The sequence below is a fragment of the Chaetodon trifascialis genome, chromosome 15 (assembly GCF_039877785.1).
Source record: "Chaetodon trifascialis isolate fChaTrf1 chromosome 15, fChaTrf1.hap1, whole genome shotgun sequence".
NCBI lineage: Eukaryota > Metazoa > Chordata > Actinopteri > Chaetodontiformes > Chaetodontidae > Chaetodon > Chaetodon trifascialis.
The window spans coordinates 9948016-9974960 of record NC_092070.1 but is presented as its reverse complement, the minus strand read 5'-3'; the positions used below and the strand labels follow the sequence as shown (position 1 = coordinate 9974960).

General features: G+C 42.0%; 1 protein-coding gene across 1 annotated transcript in view; it reads right to left on the bottom strand.

Moving 5' to 3' along the window:
* LOC139343445 (protein shisa-8) overlaps positions 1–26945 on the bottom strand; it is an 86454-nt gene that overhangs the window by 28028 nt on the left and 31481 nt on the right. Inside the window, exon 3 of the mRNA XM_070981107.1 lies at positions 17794–17909. Within this exon, the coding sequence (XP_070837208.1) occupies positions 17794–17909 (116 nt within the window). The remainder of the gene's footprint in view (positions 1–17793; positions 17910–26945) is intronic.

The following is a 26945-nucleotide window of genomic DNA, read 5'->3' as shown; positions in this document are numbered from 1 at the left end:
ATACAAACCCAGATATAATGGTGGACATGATTCGATGTTAATCTAACAAACTCATCTCTAACAATCTCATTTGTAGCTCGTAATCTAGCCCCTAGCCCTAATTCTAACCCTTAATGCTAACATTAAAATAGCATCAGCTACTAGATATGCAATATATTCAATCTGCTGAAGCGGATGGGAGACAGACAGTACAAATTAAAAAGCACAATTAAAGATAACATGAAGGTCATATGTCACTAGCATGATCCTATGCGTTCACATATGTACATGCTGCATGTTAACATGCCTCGAGTCTTGGAGCAGCACGGCTTATATAACGGCCAATATAGCACACATTCGCAGACGTGGTCGTCAGTGGTTTTTACCATGCTTGACATTTCTCTCACTCTGCAGCCAGCACATGTAAGCTGTCCAGTGACATTTCTCACACAGGGTGGAGAGACGGACAGAGACGGAGGACAAAGTAAAGCAGGAAATAAATGGGAAGAGAAGAAGAGTGTTTTGGAGAGGCTTGTACTCCCGCGCCTACGCACAAACATGCTATTCCTTATTGGATCCAACTGGAGTCTTTCCTGCCTCTCATCCCTCTCACTTTTTCTTGCAAGTTTCACCCCCCGGGTCCCACCATGTTTCTCACCTCATCGTCACCCCATTGCTTCCATCTGTCACACACACATATGCCTATGTGTGCACACGCAGATGCGCACACACAGAATCTCTTTATTTTTGGCATCTTAGGTATCACTTCTTTTCTCTTGTTTGTCGCCTTTCCCCTCTCCACCTCTAATCCTCTTTCCCCTGCATCTCTCCTGCACGATGGTGAACGATTGAGATGCCACGGCGGCTGACAGGCCGTGATTGAAAATCCTGTTCCTGTGTGTTTCCTTCTCCTCCTCTGTTTCCTCCTCTCTTTCTCTCCCTTCGTCTCTCCTCCTCTCTCCTCCCCACTCAGGCGTCAGCTCCTGCATGGCATGGTGGCCAACACTGGCCTCCCTTTGATCTCCCATAATGCATTGTGATGGCTGTGTCAGCGCTCAGCCTGATCTTAGAGAAACTATCTCTAAGCAACAAGCTAAGATCAATAGCGCAGTGTCACCGGGGAACTATTTTCCCCTGTTGGTCTTTCTCCTCTGTCTGTCTGATTATCTCATTCTCTCACTATTCCTCACATTCTTTCTTTTTCTCAACCTCTGTGTTATCTCGCTGTCATATTTTGCAACCTTTTCCACCCCACACTGTGCCTTCTCTCTGTATCTCGTCATCTGTCTTTTTGTGATTTATTTATCGTTTTTTTCTGTCTTCATCCCACTCTTTCCCACCACACACGCACAAGCGGGGACGCCTCAGTGCACATTAAATATGGTTGTGTTATAAAAAGTTAACAAATCCTTTGTCAGTGTTCCAGCAGCAACAGTGCTGTTTTCGTCTGTGTGACTGCCGTAGGTCAGTGCGGCAATTACAGAGTTCAATTTGCTCCTCGAAGCTTTTGTTTCCAGGTGGCGTCCTTTTCCCCCAAATGTTATCTTTCTTTCACACAAAACGAAAATGGGATTTGACCACAAGGTGCTCAGAATATGAACACTGCACATTGTAATTTCATGGCAGTGGAGCACTTCCAAAAATTGATTTTGTGCCCACCGACAAAGGTCCAGTATGACGTGAAGCACTTTCTGCTGCCAGCTAATGACAAACATGACACTGAGTTTCCCATTTTCAGCAAACACAGAGAAAGTGCCAGGACATAAATTGTTCATTGTAGTGAGTGTATATTGTTAAATTATCCAGTATTTGTAGTTCTGCAGTGGGATTTCAGAACAAGACTAAGAGTTTACAGCCATGTTTACGGCTTTGTGAAGCTGTACCAAGTCACAGCACCGCTTTTGGCTAAATGCTAAGGCTAGCATGGCAGCATGCTCAGAATAACAATGCTAACATGCTGTTAAGCAGGTATAATGCTCACCATGGTCACCTGCTGGTGTTAGTGTCTTAACATTTGCTACTTCTGTTGTAGCACTAAACACAAAGGATGGAAATGTCAATCATTTTGCAAGTATTTGGTCCTAAACCAAAAGTCTCTAAAAAAACAAATAATTTTACCTGATGATGGCGAAACAAATTGCATCAAAGTGGTTACAATTCATCCTAAGGTGGGCATTAGTATCTACATAAATTTTGTGCCAATCCATAGTAGATGTTTCACTGGATAAGTGAACAATATGAGCTGCCGGTGGTGCTAGAGGACATGTCAGGGATTGCTAGGGGCGCCATGGAAGTCTGTACAAGATTTCATGCCAATTAATTCAATCGTTGAGATATTTCAGCCTGGATCAAAGTGGTGCACCGACCAACAGAGAGACAGGTATTGCCGTCCATCCAAACAAAAACAAAATCCACACACCAGTTTGGCTAAAACAATATTAAACTGTGGGATAGACCACAAAGCCAGTTACTGTGTGTAAAACATCAAAAATACATTTCTATTATATTCGAAAATTTGGTGTTTCTCATTCAATGTCTGTGTGATTAATGTCCATCTATTCTAGAAGTTTTATGAGATGTCATTACCACCGGGAGCAACCTCACAACAGCAACATCTGCTCGGAAGTCTTGTCCCTGGAGCCGACAAGCAGTCCGGTGATTGATGGTGGTGTGTGGGACAAGAGTGACAGCAAGACAGTTTTATAGAAAAAGACCATTCCACTGTGTTTCGGAGCAGATGGTGGAGCAGCAATAAGTGAGAGGATAAAGCAATGACATCGCTGCTGCCATGTTAGCTTGTATTAAAGGACCTGTCACATCCCGTAGTCATCTGGATTCAAGAGCAAAGACTGAGAATTAGTCCCAACATGGTCAGAATGGCCACATTACAATACATATGCGTGTAACGTCCAGGTGTGGATACAAGGATGATGTCAAGCGGCTTATTATCCAAATAGCATCCAGATGCAGATCACAGTTTAATGCGAGGTATAAATGATGTGTTGATTCGTCCTTGTGTTGCAGATTGGTAATTGGCAGGCTGGGTTTGCAGCAGTGTGTTTTGACATATGGCGAGAGTGTTGGGATGAGGATGAGCAGCGTGATAAAGTCAGTGGGTAGGGAGAAGCTTGAATGAAATCCAATGTGGGATTAAATGAATATACGTGGATTAATGATTCAATTAAGACAGATATGTGTTTTTAATGATAATAAAAAATATGGCGTGTGTGTGCACGCGCGCGTCTGTGACAAAGAGAGCACTTCTATCCTTCCACTGCTGTTAGATAAATGATAACTGTCACTTGCACAGCAGTATACTGGCAGTGTTATATGGCTTCACTTTGTTACATGACAATCTCACCTTGTCATGTACAAACACACACACACACACACACACACACACACACACACACACACACACACACACACACACACACACACACACACACACACACACACAGTGAAGGTCTGTCTCTGTTAGTCCCTGTGATTGATGCAACTATTGTAGTATCTATGACACTACTGAACCCATCTGGTGAATACTGACTTGTAAAGGCAGACAGCAGTAACTGCAGACAGTGAAGATGAGGAAAAAGGCTTTGGAGTTTGACGGCTCTTAGCTAATCTGGGGATATAAAGTAAAGTTTATGTAAAGTTTATGACTTTTTATGCTGATTATTAATCATTGTCATGGACCTCATTTTCAAGCCTAACTAAACATCACTCTGTGTTTGGAAAATGTGGCATGTTTTTTTTTTTTTTTGGTGGCACGGTGCCTCGGTGGTAACACTGTTGCCTCACAGCTAGAAGGTCCCCAGTTCGAATCCCGCTGTGAGTGCTGGGCGTGTCCTCCACCATGCCTTCGGTGCCTGCTGCTCGAGGAAAAATAAGGGGCCTTTCTGAGTGGAGTTTGCATGTTCTCCCCGTGTTCACCCGGGGTTTCCTCCATAAAAATACCGCCACTAAAAACATGCAAGAAGACAGGAACTGGTCCCTGGGCACTGGTTGACTGGCAGCCCACCGCTCCTGGTCTGCCATGGATGGGTCAAAAAGCAGCAAAGAATTTCACAGATGCATGGTGTGTACAGTTTCCCCCTCAACTCCGCATGTTGTGTGTAAATTGTGACGAATAAAGGAATTATTCTTCTTCTTCTTCTTCTTAAGGAAGGCAGCATCTTCTGCAAACTAAAGTTTTTGTCCATTTGAGGTAGTAAGCTAGTTTCAAAAATACATTTCAATAGGTGAGTTTGACCATGTTACATTACGAGACTGCAAAGATTAAAGCTGCTGCTCCTCTGCTAAGTTAGACTAGATAGCTTTTAGTAGAACTTTATGTGGTGTTCTTATGATCCTTTATGTCTATTCTGGACTAAGTTACAGTGTTATCATGAGGTATAACAAACTCAGTTATGAAGATGTTACTGGAGTTACAGCACTTTCATTTACCTCTGACATGATGCCGACCCCTCAAAAAAAAAAAAAAAAGGTAAGGTATGATGTCAAAAAGTCAGATTCTGAACATAACCCCTAACCCCCAGGTTGACCAAACATGTAGTTCGGATATCGTCTTTATGCCACTGTCAGAATCTGTTTCACACAGAGAGCCATATTAATTCTCAACATGGTAAACATGACCCTCCTACTCATGCATTAGGTTCCCATCTCACCACAGGTAAACACTGAATCACAGAAACCACTGAAACTGCGAGGTTTCATGGGACGAATGAGATGGGACGTAAGAGGTGCAGCCCTGATGTGTGTCTGCTCACAGGTTAGTGATATGGAAATGAACCATAAAATTAGTCACTCGTTCTGCCTTGCAGGCTTGTCTGGTTGGCTTCCTTCCTTGTCTGTCCACATGTCCGCCTCTCCTGTCCTCCTGCACAGGTCTTTGTCATGTGTTTCAAGCCAGTGTGTGTGTGTGTGTGTGTGTGTGTGTGTGTGTGTATTAACAGCAGGCTGCTGGTTGGTGCTCTCTAAACCCCGTGGCCGTCACACAGCACATCGACTGTCATAACAGACCTGACTCCCCCTCTGAGGATCACGCATGGTTGAGTGTGATTAGGTTAAACACGCTCTCTGAAATGACGTGATGTGATGTGGCGTGGTGTGTGTGTGTGAGTGTGAGTGTATGGAGTGGACAGAGAGAGAAGACCAGGGAGAGAGAGTGTGTGTGTCATTTACGTGTGTTACCATTTTGACGAGCAGTACTCACATGTGTGCATGCAGTTTGTGTTTTGTCGATTCTTAAGGTGTGTGTTGCTCATTCTTTGTTCTTCTGTGTGTGTGTGTGTGTTTGTGCGTGTGTGTGTGTGTGTGTGTGTGTGTGTGTGTGTGTGTGTGTGTGTGTGTGTGTGTGTGTACATGTAAGTGCTATCCAAGAGTTCTGGCTTTCTGACGTGAGACTGATTTCAATCTGATATGTTACAGCATTATTTGGCTTAGCTGAGACACACACACACACACACACACACACACACACACACACACACACACACACACACACACACACACACACACACACACACACACACACACACACAAACACACAGAGCTCCCATGCAGAGCCCAGCAAAGCCTCTGTTTCTTTCGCGATAACTACATCAATTTAAGCTCACGGTAGGGGTAACCGTCAGCAGACAGAGGGCGATATCGTTATCAAAGGCACATCCTGCTCTGTTACTTATTGTTGTTTTAACTTGTGAAATTGTATTTATCAGTCAGTCACATCCTGTGAAAAACTGGCACCATTAAACTTCCTATAACATTTCATTGTCCAGTCACTGAAAGACTGCATTGTGGCTGCAGGACGAAGTCAAATGGCGCATGTGTAAATCGAAGGAAAAAGGAATGAAAAAAAGCAATGTTTTACACTTTAGTCCTGTGACGGAGATACAAGGTTTCCAGACGACACTTTCCTTTCATCTGATATCATCTCAAAGATTGTAATCGTAGGACTGAGCTTGTACAAGATTGCTGGTTTGATTATGGGAAATTGCTCTTGTCGAACATGACAGAACACATGTACAGATTCTCAGAGCGGCGTCGAGCAAAGAAAATTAACTGGCTGGATGGCACATCAGACAGAATAAACCAGAGAGCTGCATTACCATCTTATCAAAATCATAATAAAGCACGATTTTGTGTTGTCTGTACAATGTACTTTATATCATTTATCTTACGCATGAAAAATCTCTCAACTGAAGACAAGCGGTTCTGTTGGTGTTATTCTTACATTAGTATTAGGTTATTTCACCAAACGGGAAATGTTATAATCCACCTCAACTCTTCTTAAACTTACATGACTGTTTGTATCTGATACTGTATGTATCTCCACTGCAGTGTAGGATGTCATTTTGACACTGTTTTGTGTACCTAACAATGCATTTTACATTTTTAAGGTAAAACCTGAGCATGTTGTGTCTAACACTGGGTCAAAATAATAATTTTACTTTGGGAAAATCCTATTCTACTCATATATGGGACGGTGTTTTGTCCTGCAAATGTACTTTTTCCAGGCAGATTTTCCATCCTCCATGCTCTTGCTCTCAAACTCGCTCCCCCTTCCGTCATCTCACTCCCCGGTAGTCAGCACAAGCACTATCCTTGGCCTGATGCATTAACTAGGAAACCATTGAGTCCTCTATGAGAGGGGTTATGCCTCATTATGACAGAATAACAGAGCCAAAATGGAGCTCGATCCCTCCCGGTCGCTCCATAACAGTAATACTATCAGGGAGCCCGCAGCAGTTGAGGCTAATCCTGGCCATTTAATGTATAGCCACGCACTGCACCTCACTCAGGGGCTCAGCAGTGGCTCATATCAGTGTCCAACAGACACACACAAACGCTCGCATGTACACACACATTCACACGCTCTTCCCATGCGTGGAAATCCATACTGTTCCTTTGAACTGCCTCTCCGCTTATTGCTCTTTATACATCCACCCTCTGCCTGCACATACAGGGCTGCTAAGTGCGTTTGCATGCATGCACAGTGGAAAACATGCTCCTTATTCTCACCATCTGTTTAAGTTTCAAACATCATTTTCAACGTGTCTTATAAGATCTTACAAGAACAACAGGCTGGTGACTCTTTCACTTACTACCATGAAAAAGCTTGGTGAACTGTAAATCTCACGGATACAGACATGCACAGAAAAAACAAAAACAAAATCAAATGAAAATACAATCGCATGGCTGCCGTGTTTCCGCTCAATCACTCACTCACACACACACACACGCACACACACACACACACACACAGACGCATACACACACACACAACTATTTTTTTTTTAAGGTCAAATGTGTAAAAATGTGTCAATCCATAATGCTGACCCTCGGGATGGCTGGAGGCAGAGGAGGTGGCAGACATGACAACGCCTCCCTCAGCCTCTCTTGACATCTTCAGCACACACACATATAAACAAACACGCACACTCATGTGCCCCCACGCATTAAGACAGTACACAATGACAATGTCTTGCCAATTTGTGCCGTCATTTGTCTCTATTGAGCTGCAGTTTCTGAATCATCAGTCCACACTGTCCTCGGCTGTCTTTGCTTTGTGTGCGTGTGCATGTGTGTGTGTGTGTGTGTAGGGGGGCTGTCATGACTGCCTGACGCGTGGGTGCAGAGTGGGGTCCGGTGTCCTTCAAATGACAGAGAGAAAATATCCCCCGCACTGTACTGGATCAATGCACGCACACAGAATCATGCAAACACACTCACAGATACAAGCATCTCCATGCACACATGTAAATAACAGTACAGATGAGCCTGAAGATACTCTTCTGTCCCTTGTGTGTGATGCAAACATTATGAACACATGTCCTCTATAGCAGCTGCAGGGGTCTAAGTGTACTGAGACCCTGAAGAGAGCACACAGAAGCCCATGAGATGACTCTGGACAAAGCAGAACTACATTTTTTAAATCTCTACTTTCATCAATATGAATGAGATCAGTCGGTAGATTTCTGTGTATTTGGTTGGAATCTTAACGAATACTCCTAGTACTAGATAAATAAAATAAATGAATCCAAGCATGGGTTCCCTGAGAGCTCTGCAGGACACAGTAGGACAGTGAACAAGCTGGATTAAGGCCATAGCCAGGATTTTAGAAATACTGAGGTTGTGAGTCCAAACACCCTCCAAGCCCAGCATAGTCTGCACCACACTGCCAGGAATATATAAATAACTACTGATACAGGACACAGAAGCCTGTCTTTTGTTGTCCAAGCACGGCTAAATTGTCAAACGTCTTTGTCAATAAAATGCCCACCGTGTGTTCAGTTGTTAGCCTTGCTGGACGTGAGGTTCTATGGAACCAATCAACAAATATTTCCAATCAAATCAGTGACCGTCTGCCTTTGGTTTCTGTCTGTCTGACTGTCTGTTGGACTCGGTCATTGTTTTGGCGGCTCACTCAAACGGTAATCTGCCGTTACCCTGGGTTATTAATAAAGCTATTCTGAATATTACTCATCTGTGAGTTGGTTGATTTTCAGCAGTGGCGACAGAACTTCACAGAACCAGAACAAACAGAAGCTGCACCAACATTCGCTTCATGAATTATTCTATTTTCTGCATTTTCTGTGCTTTTACTTTCATGTTTTGCTTTTCTGGCTTGTTTTCTAGTACTATACAATGTTGTGTTTTCATTTTACTTATGTCATCCAGTTCAGATGTCTATTGTTTTCTATATCTCATGAGGTGAAATATAAGCTTTTATTATTTTTACTGTTTTACTGCTTTTATTTTTGTTTTTCTCTCGGTTTCAATACTGTATTTTCTTCACATTGCATCTTGGTTTTGTTCCTGTAACCCCAAAAAGTTTGCTTTTCAATAGTGCAATTCAACTCTTGAACTCCTAAAAACACTAAAGGAACATCGGGTTTATTTATTGTAGCTCTGTGATCATCGCTGGGTGACTTTAGAGTTCAGTCTGAAAAAGAGGGATCAGACAGTTCAGTCTGCAGACATTCTGGCCATGATTTAGAGAAAGAAAGACAGAGGATGGGAGATGGACGAAAAGGGGACAGAATGATGACAGAAAAAAGTGGAAACTGAGCAAGAGAGAGAGAGAGAGAGAGAGAGAGAGACCTTGAGGGAAGCAGGGCTGTGAGCAGAGAGGGGGATGAGAGAAGATTGGCGGCTAATGAGAGGGAACTGGAAAGAGGAAGACTGAGACGGGAAAAGAGATAGCGGGAGAGTAAAGCTAGCGAAGTACAAGAGGATTGTCAGCCTGACTTACACCTGATTAATCCACCCTGAAGATCATTCAAAGTAGATACCACAGACTCACCCAGATAGGAGAGATGATGATTGCCAAAAAGAGACTTTTCAGTGGTGTGAAAATCATCAAAAGTTTTTCATGAAAATATTTGCAACTCAGACAAATATGTGAGTGAGAAATTTAAATAAAAAGTGCTTTATTATGGCCGTTTTGGGCTGTGTCAGTGTAGTTTGGGTGGAGGTTGAGCTACAGATAGTTTGGCCTAAAGGGGGAGAAAGAGAGAGAGAGAAGTTAGAAGTTGATGTAGTGAGGAAGGAAAATGCAGCGTCACATTTCTCTTCTCCAAGTCAGACAATAATAGATTATTGTGAGGCTCATATGAAGGTCGGGGGAAAGAAACAAAGAGCCAGGAAGAAACTCAAGAGTCAAACAGGAAAAAAACAGGAAAGAAGACACAAAGATCCACAACATTCAAAGTGATATAATAAGAGGGAAGATGGAAGGAGGAGGGAAACTGAGACTTGGAAAGAGATGAAGGAAACAGGATGTTAACAGAGAAATACGGGAAAGGATGGGGTTGATATATTTTAGCTAAATACAAGTTTAAATACAATGCTAACGTGCTGATGTTTAGCAGGTATAATGTTTACCACGTTCACAGCCTTACTTAGCGTGCTAGCATGCTAACATTTGCTAATCAGCAATTTTCACAAGGTGCAGTTGAAGCTAATGGGAATGTCATCAGTTTTGCAGGTTTTTGGCCAAAACTAATGTAGCGTTTAAATTGTGGCCTGATGGTGGCGCCAGAGGAAAAGTCGGAGTATCACCAAAGTCATGAAGATTCATCATCAGGCCACCATGAATGGTTACGTTGCAGCTACATTTAGGCATGCACGCACTGTGGCATCTTTGTTGATGTGTTACAGCTGCCAGGTCTGGTCGAACACATTCCTGTGATCCCATAAAACACGTTCTGTTCTGCAATTTTAATCCAGTTGTATGAGGTCACCAGTTGAGGGTCGGTCGAAGGCCACAGCAGCCATCGTAAGGCCAGTGAGGTCAGGATCAGTCAGCTGTGGTTCACATGTGCATCCTGTCAGATGCTAATTAGATTAAAAACTCTCGTAAAGCAGCAAACAGATTGGTAGACCTGTCAGTCATTCAGACATAATGGTGAGAATGTAAATGGATTAGAAGACATGTCGGCCACCTGATGTACCAACTGTACAGCATGTTCATGCATGAGTGCATGTTTTCACGCTTGTATGAACATACACACATATATTCTCATATTCTTGAACCATGTTTGCCCACGTTGTCTCCCTCCCTCCCCTCTCTGTCTCTCTGGTGGTGTGTCGTTGACGAGCTCAATGCGGGTATAATTGGCACTGGCCCCATGTGGCACTGTAGTGACGATCCACAGAAATCAAGGGCACGTAGATGTAAACAAACACCCTCTCTCTCACACAGATGCTAACACACACACACACACACACACACACACACACACACACACACACACACACACACACACACACACACACACACACAAGCCCCCTGCCTATAGTGCGTCTTTTCACTTAACACCCGTCCTGCAGGCTCCCATGATACTCATTTCCTTGTTTTGATTTCAATGTCACACTGATCGTATCTCACTCTACCGTCTCTTGCTCCCCCTCTCTCTGCATCAAACACACACTTCTTTTCTCTCCCTCTCTCTCTCCCCACTTTTTCCTCCTGCTCTACCTCTTTTAATGTTCCCTCCTTCCATCTCAACCTCCCTTCCTCCCACTCTCACTCTGATGTTTATATTTCTCTCTGTCTGCCTCCTTTTCCCTCTCTTGCAGGCCAGCAACATGCAAATTATGCCCCACAAATGCAAATCTGTTCCTATCTCAGAAGAGACCTCCAGTGGAGAAGAAGAGTCCGCCCAGCTCAGATATACCCCACTAAAGTCTTTCCATCTGTAACAGAGGGGCGTCATGTGTTTGAAGGTTACCTCGGAAAGCTGCTGAATGAAGCATTGCATTTGTGCATGTGCGTTGCTGAGACAGTCCAATGCATCGTTGCTCAAACTGTTTTAAACAGAGATTAGGACAACAACCGGGGCATAGGTTTATATGAACAATTTGATCAGTGGTACAATAATCAAATCTCATGTAGGATATTATCAAGTTAAACGTTTTTGTGTAACAATAGAGTTATGCAGCTCACAAATAAATCAGCTAATGGTTTCATTCCAGTGGATCAGTGACATCTCTCTACCTTTATGCTCAAGAAACCAAGAAAGACAGCACAATTTTTAATAGATTTTATATGTAACTCAAACAACAGACAAGTTTACGGCCATGCTAGCAGCTCTGTTATGCTGTGCTTATAGGAAGAGTCGTGCTTTGAGCTAATCAGCATGCTAACAGTGAAAACATGCTGATGTTTCACAGGTCTAATGCACCGCTGAGGCTGACAGGAATTTTATGAAAATGCAATAGTTATTGAGACATTTCAGTGTGAAGTGGTGCACTGACCAACTATTCGCACCCTTAGAGCCATGGCAGTAGCATTGCTAAAAATGTTATTTCAGTGAGGGCCATAACCAGAGTTTTAGAAACACTGAGGTCCAAGGCCCTTTAGCGGTGACCTGGAAGTATTCAAATTTAAATATATTGAGCCAATAAATAATGGAATTAGTCTTTAAATATCCACTGTGCATATATAAAGTCTGCAATCGACTGGCGACCAGTCCAGGGTGTGCCCCGCCTCTCACCCATTGACGGCTGGAATAGGCTCCAGCACCCCCTGCAACTCCAAAAGGGATACGCGGTATAGAAAATGGATGGATGGATGGATGGATGGATGGATGGATGGATGGATGGATGGATGGATGGATGGATGGCATATATAAATTGTTTGTTATAAAAGAAGCACAAACATCTCCCTTAAAATAAAAAATACCTCATTTTGTGCCCTCAATGAGAGCTACGGGCCTGAATTCAGCAGCTTTAACATTATGGTTTTGGTTTTAATTCCTACAGATGATAATACAATCCTCCTCTGAAGATTTGTTTTTCCCTTTAATACAGCTCTGTTCATGTATTAAAGGGAAGTTTTTGCAAGTCTAACCTTCCAGCTGAGGGAAAACCTCCCAAGTAGAATCTCAGCTGTTCTCCGCGGTGCTGTCCATGGTGCTGAAATCAACTGACTGTCATTTGATTAAATAAAGGAAGGACAGTTTCTGCTCTAACCTGTGCTGCGGTCAGGACTGCCTTTAGAGGCAATGTTTGCATAACTCACATTAGCTGTAAGTGATCAGGGAACGCTCTTACATTCCCAGCTTTCCATCCTCCTTCCCTCCATCCCGCTCTTCTTCCCTGCCATCTGTTCTCCTCTCACTCCTCCTCCCCTGCCACACATTCTTATTTACATCCATTGCCTGATATGCTCTCACTTAGATAATTGCTCACTGTTTCACTTATTTGCACCTTTTTTCTTTTCCTTTTTAATCTCCCTGATTTCCAGTGCTCTGCTGTAGTATGTGGAGATTTTTCTCTCTTTGATCTGTCAATTCTTCCATTATTCTTTCAAATATTTGCCTTTAGCTCACCCATCATTTATATGTTTTTCTTTCACATTTCCTTTATCATCACCTTGAAACCTCACACATCTCTGCTCCCTGCCTGTACTCTAAAACGCCACAAAATGTGTCTCTCCCAGTCTGTGTTATGTGTCTGTAAATATATATATATGCATGCAACCTTATGCATATGTGCATGTGGCTGTGTTCATACATGGATAAGCAAGTTTCTGTGTGTGTGTGTGTGTGTGTGCGTGTGTGTGCGTGTGTGTGCGTGTGTGTGTGTGTGTGTGTGTGTGTGTGTGTGTGTGTGTGTGTGCGTGCGTGCGTGCGTGCGTGTGGAGCAGGGTGACTGTCCTCAGGGCAGCTCTCCACACCAAGCAGAACAGAGCAGCAGCTGACCAGCTGTCCCCCTTGCAGCTAGCAGCATGTTGTCTCTTCTATCTATTCTCTCTATCTCTGTTTCTGTTCTTTCCTGCCTCACCCTCTCCGTTTTCTTTTCTCCAGCTTTTTCTATCACTCTTTCCTTTAAGTTATTGCTCACTCCAACTCCCTCCCAAACTGTACTTGCTCTTACCATGCCTCTGTTTTGATCTAATTCCTCCCACTTTTCCTCATTGTACACTGGACACAGTGTCTCACCCACCCGCATGCTGTCGTCATCATCTCCCTTTCATCTCCTTGTCTCCCTCTTTTTATTGACTCCACTTTCCCTCCCCCTTTCGTGCCCTCACTTGCTTGCTGGTTCTCCCATTCCACGCCTCAGTAATGTCATTGTTAAGGTTTGTCTCTTTTAACCTCATCTCCTCCCCCCTGTCTCACTCCACTCCCCCTTTCCTTGTTCATAGATTTTCTTCAGTAACTGCTCCCTGTCATCCCCTTTTCTCTCCATCATATCAGCTGTCTTTTGTAACTGCACAAAACTCCTTATCCTCCTGTTCCTTCATTCACTGATTCAGTCATTGTAACCGTCGACTGACCTCAATACTTTTCCTCTCTGTGTTTTTCTCTTTCCTCTCTTTCTGTCAAATATGCTCGCCTTAGACTTAACATTTCGCCACTTTTATCCCTTAGTTCATCTCTCAAATTGTATTAAGTATATATCTGCTTTGGAATTGAGCACAGGAGAGGAGTGGAAGACAGATAAGGAGATCATTCTTTTGTCAGAGAGGAAACATGGGGATTTGGCTGCTGTCTTCATTAGGGAAAGGGCTCAGAACTTGTTCAGTGTATATTCATCCTAATCAGCTGCACTCAAGCTTCTCACTGCACTCTAACTTGGACAGCTACAGCCTACTGCAAGCCACAGTGCATTGAGGCAAAACAGACATTTTTCAGTATACTTGAATAGTGATAAGAATAGCAAACTAATGTTTGGTCTACATTGTTCCCTTGCAGCAAATTTGAAACAATTCAGCATGTTTTCCATCTAGATGAGAATTGCCTTGTTTGTGATATAATCAGCTTCTGGAGTTCATCTATCTATAACAGCATGGGGAGGCAATACATCTATCATAAATGAGTGTACAAATGCTGCATTATGTGTATTTATATCTGCATCGGAGGCAAGTCAGCGAGTCAGAGATGACTAAGAAAAGTTGAGGACTACTGCCGAACAAAAGAGCCAAGCTGTTAACGGGCTGAAAACCACCAGGGAATCTGTTTTTAGGTAACATTCAGCATGCTTTTGCTTTGAACATCCAAATATAATAATAACAATAATAATAATAATAATAACCTGTGAAGTGCTGAACATTTCATCTACATTTAGGCTCATTTGTCTACCATGCTCTCTCCTTTCCTGCCTGTCTCTCTCACTCCCTGTGAATCTGTCTGTTTGTCCTCTCAGTCTCTCTCTCTCTCTCTCTCTCTCTCTCTCTCTCTCTCTCTCTCTCTCTCTCTCTCTCTCTCTCTCTCTCTCTCTATGTCTAAGTGGCCTGGAGGATTAAATGTGTTTAATTAAGAGGTGATTATGTATAGACGGCTGACACAGCAGGATCAGGATGGCTTCATCCATTCGGCCTGACTGTCATCACCCCGTACCCCCATTCATCCCCTGCACCACACACACACACATACACACCCACACACAAACAAATACACCCACCCACACACAAACACACTGTCCTCCATATGTCTGCCCAGTTTATCCCTCCTTTCACACCTCTCACACCCTTCCTTCTGTTATCCGCCGTCTTTATTATCTTTTTAACTACAGGATTCATTCTTCCTCTTTCCTCGTCTGCTTCTCTCACTCCCCTGAGCGGTATAATACTCACAAATAATCCTTCTTTCTTTTACAGCCTGTAAAAGCTGTATTTAATAATGAAGAACAGGAATGATTCACCAGTGCACTAATGATAAACACTACTTGTTATAGTACTACGCTTTAAGAGCTACAGTAAATACTGATCAGAAACTTCCAGATTCTTTTTTTTTTTAATGAAAATGCGAACATCCCCCTGACCCTGATCATGTTTAAAGCAATAATCAGCACATAATTCTATCACACATAATAAATATTAAAGCGAAAATGCTAATAAATCCTATCACATTATACACGGTACAGTATGTACTGACAGTGCATGTGCATGCTGCTGAAAGGCTGATTTCATACTGACTTTGAAGACACAGAAAGATATCAAGACAAAGCAGTGTGAGAAAGCAGAGGGTGTAAAAGGAGGATTTAATAGCAGGGGAATAAAGAAATGGAACGACCAAGGGAAAGCAGACAGAAGAAAGCAGAGTGCTAATAAGCACAGTACGGGGTGAAAAAGAGGCCAAAAACTTGTTTATTGCAATTGTGGGAGGATGAAAGTAAAGGGAGAACCCTCAGCATTTCCCTTTAATCTGTATGTGTGGATAAATAGTGCATGTGTGTGCATTTGTGACAGTGTTAAAGGAGAAAACTTTACATCGGAATGATTTATATGTGAACCCGATTGTGTGAGACATGCATTTGTATCTGTGATTGTATGTTCGATAAGGTAGCTCTCTTTAGTGAGTCACATTTATTGATATCATGTAGCTTAATGCGAGCTTTGGGGAGTAACAAGATATCGACCTAAGCGATTTGCGATAAAGACATTTACCTTGAGTACCACGCAGTAATACAAGTCAGTGTGGATATGAGACAGTAGCGGGACCAAAGAATGGCTCACATTGTTCCTGCTGCGTCTAATGAGGAGGACCAAATTGTGAGGCAACAGAGACCTTTGTCCTTTAAAGCATGCCATCACTCTTGTCACAAATGAGCCCTCAAGAAATGTGCCCACAAATTTGAGTCTCAATTCACCGAAGAAGCGCAGGGTCTTTATATGTGTGTGTCCATATGTGTGAGTGTGTGTGTGTGGTCAAAACATTTAGAGAAAGAGGGAGACAGATGGGTCACACAGTGTTCCCTCTGTGGGTTTGGAGCTGGAACACGGCTAATTACATCTTAATTAAATATGACCTGTCTGTCCCCGCGCCTTCTTGCCTGTGGACGACATGTGGGCTTGTGTTTATGTGTAAGACAGAGAGGCAGCAATACAGAGTGAGACTTATGTGTGTGTAAGTGTGTCACTTAAAGTGGGTACAAGGGGAAGAGTTCTGGTGCAGAAACATGAATGTGCATTTAATGAGTTTGAAATGTGTGTGTGTGCGTGTGTGTGCGTGTGTGTGCATGTGTGTGCGTGTGTGTGCGTGTGTGTGTGTGTGCGTGTGAGTGTGCGTGCGTGTGTGTGTGTGTGTGTGTGTGTGTGTGTGTGTGTGTGTGTGTGTGCGTGTGAGTGTGCGTGTGTGTGTGTGTGCGAAAATGAAAACTGTTCTCGGATGGAATTGAAGTCGCCACTGTCCCATAAGCTCAGTACTGATGTGTTGTGTTTGTGAGGTCATTAGAGGACATAAAGGTGTGTCACAGTGGACACGAAGGCTTTGTCCCAGTCCTCTGAATTGATCCACCTAACTGTGTCTGAATTGCTCTCGATTTAGAGGGTCACTCAAAGACAGTGTATCCCCAATGGGGGTATGCCCACGTGTTCCCTTAGGGGTATCCTACTTCTGCCGCTGCCAGGGAGCTTGTGGAAGGCTTGCAGAGTAGAACAACTAATCTGAAAACATATTAATTTAGCTGTAGCACCTGAACACCACATGCTGAGAGAGTGTGAAAACTAGTTAGCAAGTGAGCAGGAAAGTCTAAACACAGCTAAATATGATGGAAAAATGGTTAAAATAGCTCTAGCTAAAAATGACAGATAAAAGCTTAAATTAGATAGCTAAACTTAAAGTAAAAACTAGTAGTAGTTTTTTTTTTTTTAATAATCTGTACAAATGTACATGGACACAGTTGTTTTTTTTTCTATTCTGTATCTTGTAAACCTTTATATTTTTATTTTGATCTCTTTATCCCGTTGTGGGATCAATAAAGTCCTATCTTATCTTGTCTTAAAGTAGGCTAATGGATAAACTATTGAAATATGCTTAGCTAAAAGTAAGCCATGAGTGGCTAATAGTGAGCTAAAATTATACAGTTGGAATAGTTAAAATTTATGGTTAAATGCAGTTAGCATAGTTAGTATATGCAATTGAAATGTAGTTAGCTTTATAATGGATGAATGGTTATCTTAAAATCCAGGATAAACAGCTGAAAGGATTAGCTTAAAGTAGGCTAATGGATAAACTGATGAAGCATAGTTACTTGGTAATAAAATAATGGTTAATTTAAAGTCCAGGATAAACAGCTGAAATGTACTTAGCTAAAAGTATTTAAAAAAAAATGGCTAATAGTTAGCTAAAAGTAATGGATAAACAATTGAAATATAGTTTGCTAAAAGTTGTGGAGACTACTCTACCACTACTCTAAGACACGTCTTTTAGTCTGAACTGCAGAAAAGAGATTATACAGGATACAGTCCATTGGACTTCTTTGATTGCACAAGCTGATGTTAATATATGATGCATTTTACATCAGCTCAGGGTGCTTGCATGCAAACCCATGCAAATACACGGACACACGTGGACTGACCGTTGTTGGAGCGTAGTGCCCTGGCTGAGATGCCATTGGTCCCTATAGGATGATGAATCCCGGTTCCATCCACCACTCCTGCCTCTCCTGGCTGCTTCAAAAGCTCTGTCAGTGTCCTGGCAGGAAGAAGCAAAACACACATTTCGATGTCATTAGACTTTATCAAAGCAGCCTGTACACAAACTGAAAAGTAGACACAAAACCCAACAAAATGTCTTATAAAACTTGACTCCAGCGATCACAAGCGTCAACACAAAGGAAAAACTGATGGGAGAACATTAGTGAGATGTGTTGGGAAGGAGTTTGGACAGATTGAAGAAGATGATAAAAGATAGAAAAAAGTTGCACATATTCATGTGGACATAATATTAAAATCCATTATTAAAAACATCCAGACAGCCTTCATCCTAATCGCTCAACCTGTGGTTGAAAAAGATTGCTCACATCTATTAAAAACAAACAGAAAAACTAAACTCAAGACAGCGGAATTGAGGATGAAAAGGATGAGTCTCTGGATGTTTGCCAACTGGGAGCATCAATCATTTATAAAATATAAAACAACTTCCCCTGTTGCCGTCTTTTATTGTTTGATGCCTTTGAACAAGTTTTGATGCCTCCTCAAAACTGGAACACAGGCAGGAAAAGGCCTTCCAACATGCAGATTTAACTCTTTAGGAACAAACAGAGCCTGCAGCTGGAAACAAGGACTTGGACTGTCTACAGCTAAAAGCTGGCTGGCAAAAATCAAAACAGTTCGCTAAAATTAATGAAACCTAGTAGACAAATGGCAGGGATAGTTAAATAAAAAAGTAATGAATGAATGGTGAAATAGCTAAAAAATAATAGAAAATAATAGAACTGTTCGTTAAAAGTATAGTACAGTATAGCTAAAACTAGAGAATAATAGTTAAAATAGAAAGCTACAAGACTTGGATAGAGAGCTGAAATAGTTAGCTAAAAGTGACAAATTAACAGTTGAAATATTTAGTTAAAAGTAATGGATAAATGGTTAAATAGTTCAGATTAATATTATAGAATTGTGTTATATCATAGGTACTTTGTTTAAGTGACCTGGCAGTCTGTTTTATGTGTTATCTTCTGCTGGAACAACACTTTTATTGTTGAAATTCTGGAGTTTAACCTGTTTTCACAGATCTTAAAGATGATAAATGCAAGACTGGATCCATTTTACTGTCCTTCAGTTCAAATAGATGCCCTCTGAAGGGGGTGTATTTTAGACAAGTGGTGGTTTCAGTCAAATAAACAGATGTCACAGTGTGTCTCATACAAAGCTGCTCACTGTCACACGTGTGATTGCAGTTTCAGTGCTACAATACTCTGGTGGAAATTGAACAAAATAACTTGCCCTTTTAGAGTGTCAGCTACCAATTTTGCTCCTGCCGCTGTTTGTTTTTAATGAGGTAGAGAAAAAAGAGAGAACTTAAAATAACAACACCTGCTGTCAGTCTGCTCATATGAAAACTTTTATTCTATTTCCACTGTGACCTCGAGGACTTAAATTGGTTTCATACACTTTCCAGTATTTGCTCACATTAACAGGGACTGAAAACAAGAAAACGCTCACCATCAACATGTCGCCACTGACAAGGAAATTATAGCAACACAGTCAACAAATTAGCTGTGACCTGAGAGCCGCTATCAAGAGACCCATAAATATTTCCTCACTGTTAATCTCACTGTGGAAACCGTCTAAAATGCAGTCGAGCAAGCGGCCTTTTTTATTAGCCCGCTGTTAAATGATTGCCTGTGGTCATGAGAGCAGTAAGCATAAAAACATGAACACCTGTACAATATAATGCAATTCAACGCAACGGACTTGCACTAGGTACTAAGTATAAGGTGCTTTGTGAAGATTATGTGTCTTTTTTTGTTTATTTGTTCAAAATGGAGGGAGAAAATAGCATGGACAATAAATGGAAATTGGTATACTCCAGGTGATGATATACGACAACATACTGACATTGCTATGATGACTTTTTACAGTTGGCCTCATGCCCACTGTGTGACTTCATCATAGCAATGCCAATCCATCATGGTTTAATATGTAATATACTTAAAGGGGCACTCCGCCAATTTCACACATGAAAATCTATTTCCTTGTCATAAGGAGTGTGACCCTGCCATGCTCTCCATGTAGTTATTCAGCACAGATAAACTTCTACTAGAAACTGCTCACTTACGCTGTTGAGAGGAAAGAGCAGCGCTGGTGTGTTTGACTTCCAAGAGTAGACGTGACTGCACACTATAGCACAAAGTCAGGTTGGAAAAATCTGAAATGAAGCTGATGTTTCCTCCCTTTCCCTTGACACTCTTCTCACTGCTACACTGCCATTAAGCAATCTTCAGCTGCTCCAGTGGAGCTGCACAGCGACCAGCAGCCATCTGTGGTTGTTCTGGGCAGCTCCCTGGTGTGAAAGTGAAGCTGGGTGCTGCTGAAAAAAGCCCAGCTCAGCGAAATTCCCCCAAAGTAACAGTCTAAGTCTGAGTCTGCTCTTAACATCAGGAAAAAGTTTGAAATTAGACCCCTGGTGAGAGCCGTCTCTCCCGGCAAGTAACCATGTGATCAGTAATAGCACTTACTCTTAGACCCAAAAAAGTTTGACAGAGACCTCAAATTTAATGATTTCCATGAGGATATCAGTGCACTGACGAGCATACAAGGACAATGAATACCCATAAAATGTGTCTTTAAACCAGATAGTATGGACTGCAGGTGCCCCAGGACACCACACTGTACACACACATGCATCTGAACTGCCCTTTACATTTTCTGCTTGCTAGCCAATCCATTCCTCTCTCATCAATATCCGTCCACTATCATTCCATTACTTCATTCGCTGCATCTCGCCTCCTTCCGCTCGCTCTGTGTCTCTTCCTCTGGTCCCCTCCAGAATGCTCAGCAGGGCTATTGTTGAGTACTTGTTGTTCTCGACACCCTCTATCTCCCTGGAAACATCTTCCCTTTCTTTCTCTCCTCTTCAAATCCCGTCTGTCTTATCTTCTCAACTTTCTGCGTCTGACTCTGCCCCCCTTGCTATTATCTTTCCCCCTTCTTCATCTTTTTTCAGCACTCCGAGCCTTTTATCTCTCCCTGTATCGCTTCCTCACCCCTCTGTCTCTGTCGTTCTTCTCCTCTCAGTCCTCTTATCCTGCCTCTCTTGCACTTTCTTGTCATCGCGTCTGGTCTGTCTCAAGCCTCTTAGCCTCTCACCCTTTGGCCCAATTTCTATTTTCTCCCTCTTCTTTCCTTTTCCCCCTTCAGTATTCTCAGCCCTTCCTCCCTCGTTTCTCTTCCCCTCCCTGAGGAAACTGTCACATGAACTATTCCAACTTGCAATTCTACCACTCTTGAACTGATACAGAGTGATATGAAGCCATCAGGCCCTATCAGCGCACACACACACACACACACACACACACACACACACACACACACACACACACACACACACACACACACACACACACACACACAGAGGGTTAAAAAAAACATACATTTTCATAAATTCATAATCAAGCAACTTAAACTTTTTCCACTGTGTTGCATGAGATAAAAGCATTGCTAAAAGCCTTAAATGTGGAAAATAAAAAAGCAAATCTGCACCATGTAAGTACTGATTCAAACACTGTGTAAAACCCAGATCAGAATAGCATCAACCCAGTCTATATGCCGAGGGATATCTGGCTCTTTCCTGATAAGAGTGGAAGTGTTGACATGCAGCAACATCAAACAACACACATTTCTAGCACAGATGTGAAGGAGGACAGAGGATGCAGTGTGCTGTAGGCCCACACACAAAAATGCAGACAGTACATACCACATGCCATGTTTGGTACTTTTTCTTTTTCCTTTCTCTTACCATGTTTATTGTTATGCCCCAGAATTAAAAAGACAAAAAAACAAAAGACAAACTTGGAATATATTTTCATAATCTGTGTCTTTTTTTCATAAAATGTTGATAGGTGAAACCAATCTTCTCTTTGAAATGCGTGAAGTGTCACGGAGCTGCAAACCCACTGGATTTGAAAGTAGGCTGTTAAAGCTGAGGTGTTGCTGATTAGCTGCATCCTCCTCACTCTCTAAAGAGGGAATGTCAAATACTTAAAGGCAACCTCAAGATGACACACAGCACAATCTATGTTGTATATTTTACGACCAATATTTAAAATTATTACCATCTTACTTTTTGGACATCTTACAGCAAACGAGGTCAAATGAGATTATACCATTTGTTGCATTATATGAAATGTAGGATTTATTGTTTTTACATCTTGACCAATACTAAGGACAAGAAGTCTGGATGTTTCTGACTGTCGCTTCAGCTTTAACCAAAAATCTGTCTTTTGAGATGGGATTCTGCTGCAATGCTGTATAGCACAAAGGCTATGCTAGTGGCTTCAGAATACTATGTTATAACAGTATTGAATCCAATTTTACTTTATGAGGTGTGCATTTATTATTGTCTTTTATTATTGATTCAAAGTCAGTGTATATCGTTAATCAATTTCATGATTTTCGCATCCACAGAAGGCTCAGTGAGCCCAAATGAGCCTCATTTCCAATTGAATTACTAAAAAATGGATTTTCCCTGTAATGCAAGGCAGAATATGAACTGAATAATGAATAAAAGTTGATGCACAGAGACTGTACAAAACTCATGAACAGAAATGATTCAGCAGAAGGTGGTAAATATCCACCACAGAGGCTTTCTCACCCTGTGAGGTTTGGTGGAACTTCTGGAAAACTCCAAAGAAACATCTCTCCAGGCGGTCTGACAGGCTTAGTACCACATGCTCAGCTTTGTCCCGACTCAGACTAAATATTGCAGAGTGAGAAAACACAGAACACAATGCTACTCCCGCTATTCCCTGAAATATGATTCGACAAAACATACAAAGTGCCATAGCAGTATTCAAACTAATAAGAGTGACGGAGTAAAAGCCCTTGTGAGCCCACTGTGTGAGCATGAGTACTGCAATTTAATATATGTGGTAACTGCTTCAAATGGAGTCAACCACGTACCATCGTGGACTCTTTTCAGTCGGGCGCAAGTAGCAATCATTCAGATTTACAGGAAAAACACTTGGCCTCTGAAAACTGTGGTGATATTCACGCAGCATGAACCTTCTCAGGGGTGAAACATGTGGCACTTGAGACTCAACACTGTCTTTATCGTGCTGTAAATAGCATGTTGTAAACAGACTAAAGCGGATAAAAATGCTTTTTAAGTACATTATTACAGCATTACAAGTATTTTTGATTGGAAAATATAGAATATATAATTTGTATAAGATTTTACATAAAGACAGGTGAACTGCTACTCTGACATTCAAGAGCATTTTCAGATACATTCTTCCAGGGTATCAAAAGCATCAGGGGAAGTCAAGCAGCAGTTTTGTTCATGTGTCAGTGAGTGCTTGTCTGTGAACGGGAGGCTTGAGGGTGTACCAAAAAGCAAATAAACACATCTTTTAGGTCTTAGTGTAAAAAAATAATGTATATGAAAAAAGATCAAATTTGGCATATTGGAAGGCAAGATTTATTTTTAGTGAGTTGAGGTTTTTGCATGAACATGACGAAGAGTCTACAGGCATGCGAACGGCTCAGTGAGGCTGCATGTAGGCAGAGCGGTGCTTTGAGCTAATGCTAACATCAGCATGCCAACATGCTCGTAATGGCAATTCTATCAACAAGGGCGATTACATTAAGCATGTGTCATTGTTACCATGCTCACTCTCTTAGTTTAGCGTGTTAGCATCTTCACATTAGCTACTTAGTATTAAACACAAAGCACAGCGGATGCGATGGGAATGTCGTTGTATTTGCTGATATTTTGTCATAAGGTAAAGTATTGGACAAATGGATATGTTGACCTTATAGTGCCACTAGATGAAAAGCCAATCGACCAAATTTATTGCAAATCAAGCTCGGGGGAACTTGAATGTCTGTCGCAAACTTCATGATAATAAATCGAATAGTTGACTTTTCACTGGGAATCAAATCCTCTGGACACCTTAAATGTCTGTACAAAATTTCATGGCGATCCTTCTGACAGTTGAGATATTTCAGTCTCGACCAAGCGTCTGACAGACCAACGCTGGCATCCCCAGAGTCACACTGCTAGCTTGGCTAAAAATCACAGCACTCTTTCATGATATATACATCACTAACACTCAGTTGATAGTTTATGAGTCACTGTGCATTAAAACTACCGCAGGCGAATAGAACATTCGAGTATTGATAAAGTGAGTCTGTAGAATGTGTTAAATGTGTTTTTTACTGCTTCATTAGAAACTTAGAAAGCAAATGCAAGCACGAAAATACACTATTTCCCTGGAACAAATAATCTGACACTTGTATATTTATTTGTTTCACAGCCAAATGTTATCCATTTCCTCTACTGTGGCTGAAAATGTGCCCTTGAATGCTGTTCTGCCACAGTAAGTATTCCAGTACAGCAGCTCAGCTAAAGGCTCACTTTATGAGCTCATGTGAGCACTTATTGTTTTGTTGTTGTGACATGACTGAAAACTCAACAGGGAGATTAAGAGTCCAGCATGATTAAGTCATTCCCTCACTTGCTCACTCGCTCAGCTGCATGAAAATCTGCAACTCAAATGTCAATCGAGCGAGTGGATTGTGATGGAGTTTAATTTGCGAGTGTTGAAAAAAACATATGTTTTTTTGTACCGTTTGACCCAAACACGTTTTGCTCTGCCGTGCTACTCCTGAGGAGAGAGCAAAAATATTTATTTCATGGTCAAATTGCTTATCAAGGTGGTAAAACACTGTGAAACCAAATCAGTGCATCTGTACAGTTTGTGTTTGTTAGCGTATCTCAACCTTGCAGTGGCCCGGTCCTGATTGTATAACCAAATGTGCACTATTGTTTTCAATTGTCAGAGAGTGTTTCGTGCTAAAAATAAAGTGAGAAAAACACCCCACGGTCGTGTAATAAGACATTCAGTATTGTTCTGCACACACACTCACACACTCACAAACAAACACGCACTAGTGCACACAAACACATTTACTCCCCTGGGTCTATCACACAGCATTTTGTAGCTGAATCACTCTTCACTGTCACAGCAGGTTAGTTTATCTTACAAGGTCCCCCACAGATGATTCCAGGGGCCTGTAACCTAGCATGGGACCGAGCATGGAGATGCAGCCCTGCTGTTTTCAAACAGTGGTGCTGGATAATGGTGTGTGATGCTGCTTGCCACCTACAGTTGTGCCACCCGACCAACCTACACAAACACACGGATCCCGCTCACACACTCATGCATGTTCGGCAAACAGAAGCTGCTTGCTGAGACGCGCACACACAGACCTACCTACAGTGTGTGCCTAGAGGGAGTTAATTGAGGAGTGACTCACCCTTTAATTCTCATGGGTGGTAATTTAGAGAGGTTACAGTGGGTGGGAATTGGGTGTGTGTGTGTATTCGTGTGTGTGTGTAGGTTACCAATGATTTCACAAAAAAATCCTGCGGGGCAGGGAAAGGGAATTTTTGAATGAGCAAGGCAGGAGGGTGTATGCAAGTGTACGACCATGTGGAGGTTGTTTTCTCTCTATATTTCACCCCTTTGACAAAATAATCAGATTTTCAACATACATATTTATTATTACAAACAGTGCTTTAGTGTTGTTGTTTTTATGTTTAGGAAAATACTTCACTCATAATACGATTAAGTAAGATTTTTATACTCGGTCAGTTTGGTTGCAATGAGCAGCTCTGCAGCTTTTTTGAAGAGTCTGATTGTTATGTAAATTAAGTTGAAGTTCATAGTTATTGTTGCCTCTAAATAGCATTTTGAACTAGAATGAAAAATGAAGCCTTTGTTAGTAAAGAGAAGGTAAAGAAATATGTAGCAAGGCGTGTGTGTGCGCGCTGTAATTTATCTATCTCTTTATCTCTCCATCCTTCTCATTGTCTTGTGGTGTTTTGAAATGACAGTCAACACCTGAAGTCTCTCTTCACTGCACACACACACACACACACACACACACACACACACACACACACACACACACACACACACACACACACACACACACACACACAAGGCCAGATAGACAGTAGGCTAAATGGACTCTGTAGTGGCACAAGTGGTAGCATGCAGTATCTCAGAGGGGGTCTGATACACCAGTCCCTCTGACACACAGACATTTGCATACTTGTAAGTGTGTACACACATGCACGCAGCAGACACGCAGTTATGCTGTAGCTGCCAGATAGTGCACCCTTGTAGGCTTGGTACAGAGCCTGGATCTGTCTCCCACCCTGCTATACTCCTATTAGACCTGACAGCTGCCAAATAATGTCCCTTGGCATGGCTGAGTGCCTGCAATGCCAGGGTTTGTTTGTGTTCATGCGTAGTCTCTCATCCACTTACATGAGTGTGTGTTTACATGTGTGTAACTTCACATTGGAATTGTTTAATTCCAAAACATGACATCCCTTTTGGGGGAAAAATGGTGTTATAGTATTCGCAAACACAGATATAGCACATAAAATATGTGCTATGGTCATAAGCAGTATGTAGGATAAATAATCAAATGTATTACTGTTTTAATGCAAAGTCAGTGACCTGCATGCATCTGTAGAACCATGTTTTAGGCTCTTTATGAGTGATATGGCATCCCCTGCTGCACAAAAAAAACATCACTTCCTCAGATGCTGATTTAGCCTCTTGACTTATTGCGCAAATGAGCAGCATCTTGAATCTGTGATCTAAGCAACAGATTAATGGCTAAATTAATTTACAGTTCCACAAAAAAATGTGACAAGGTGAAGCCAAACAGCTGGGACAACTGGCTAAGCTAACATTCAGGTAACATTGTCAAAAGCGGGTGCTCTGTTGAACCTGCATTGCAGAACCTTTGTCTCCCCCCTCTGGCAGTGAGAGTTATTACACAAATACTGACAACATGCTTATGACGCCAAACTCCGCCATACTCCGCCATACTCCATCGCTGTAGTTGCTCCACCCCTGCAGCAAGCAAACCAAACAGTGCTAGCTGAGTGAATAACAGCCCCTGAATGATAGCATTGTCATGCACTGCTTACCTAGCATTACTGCTGCTATGTGCTATGATAATGCTCAGTGCTAGCAAAAACAAAACT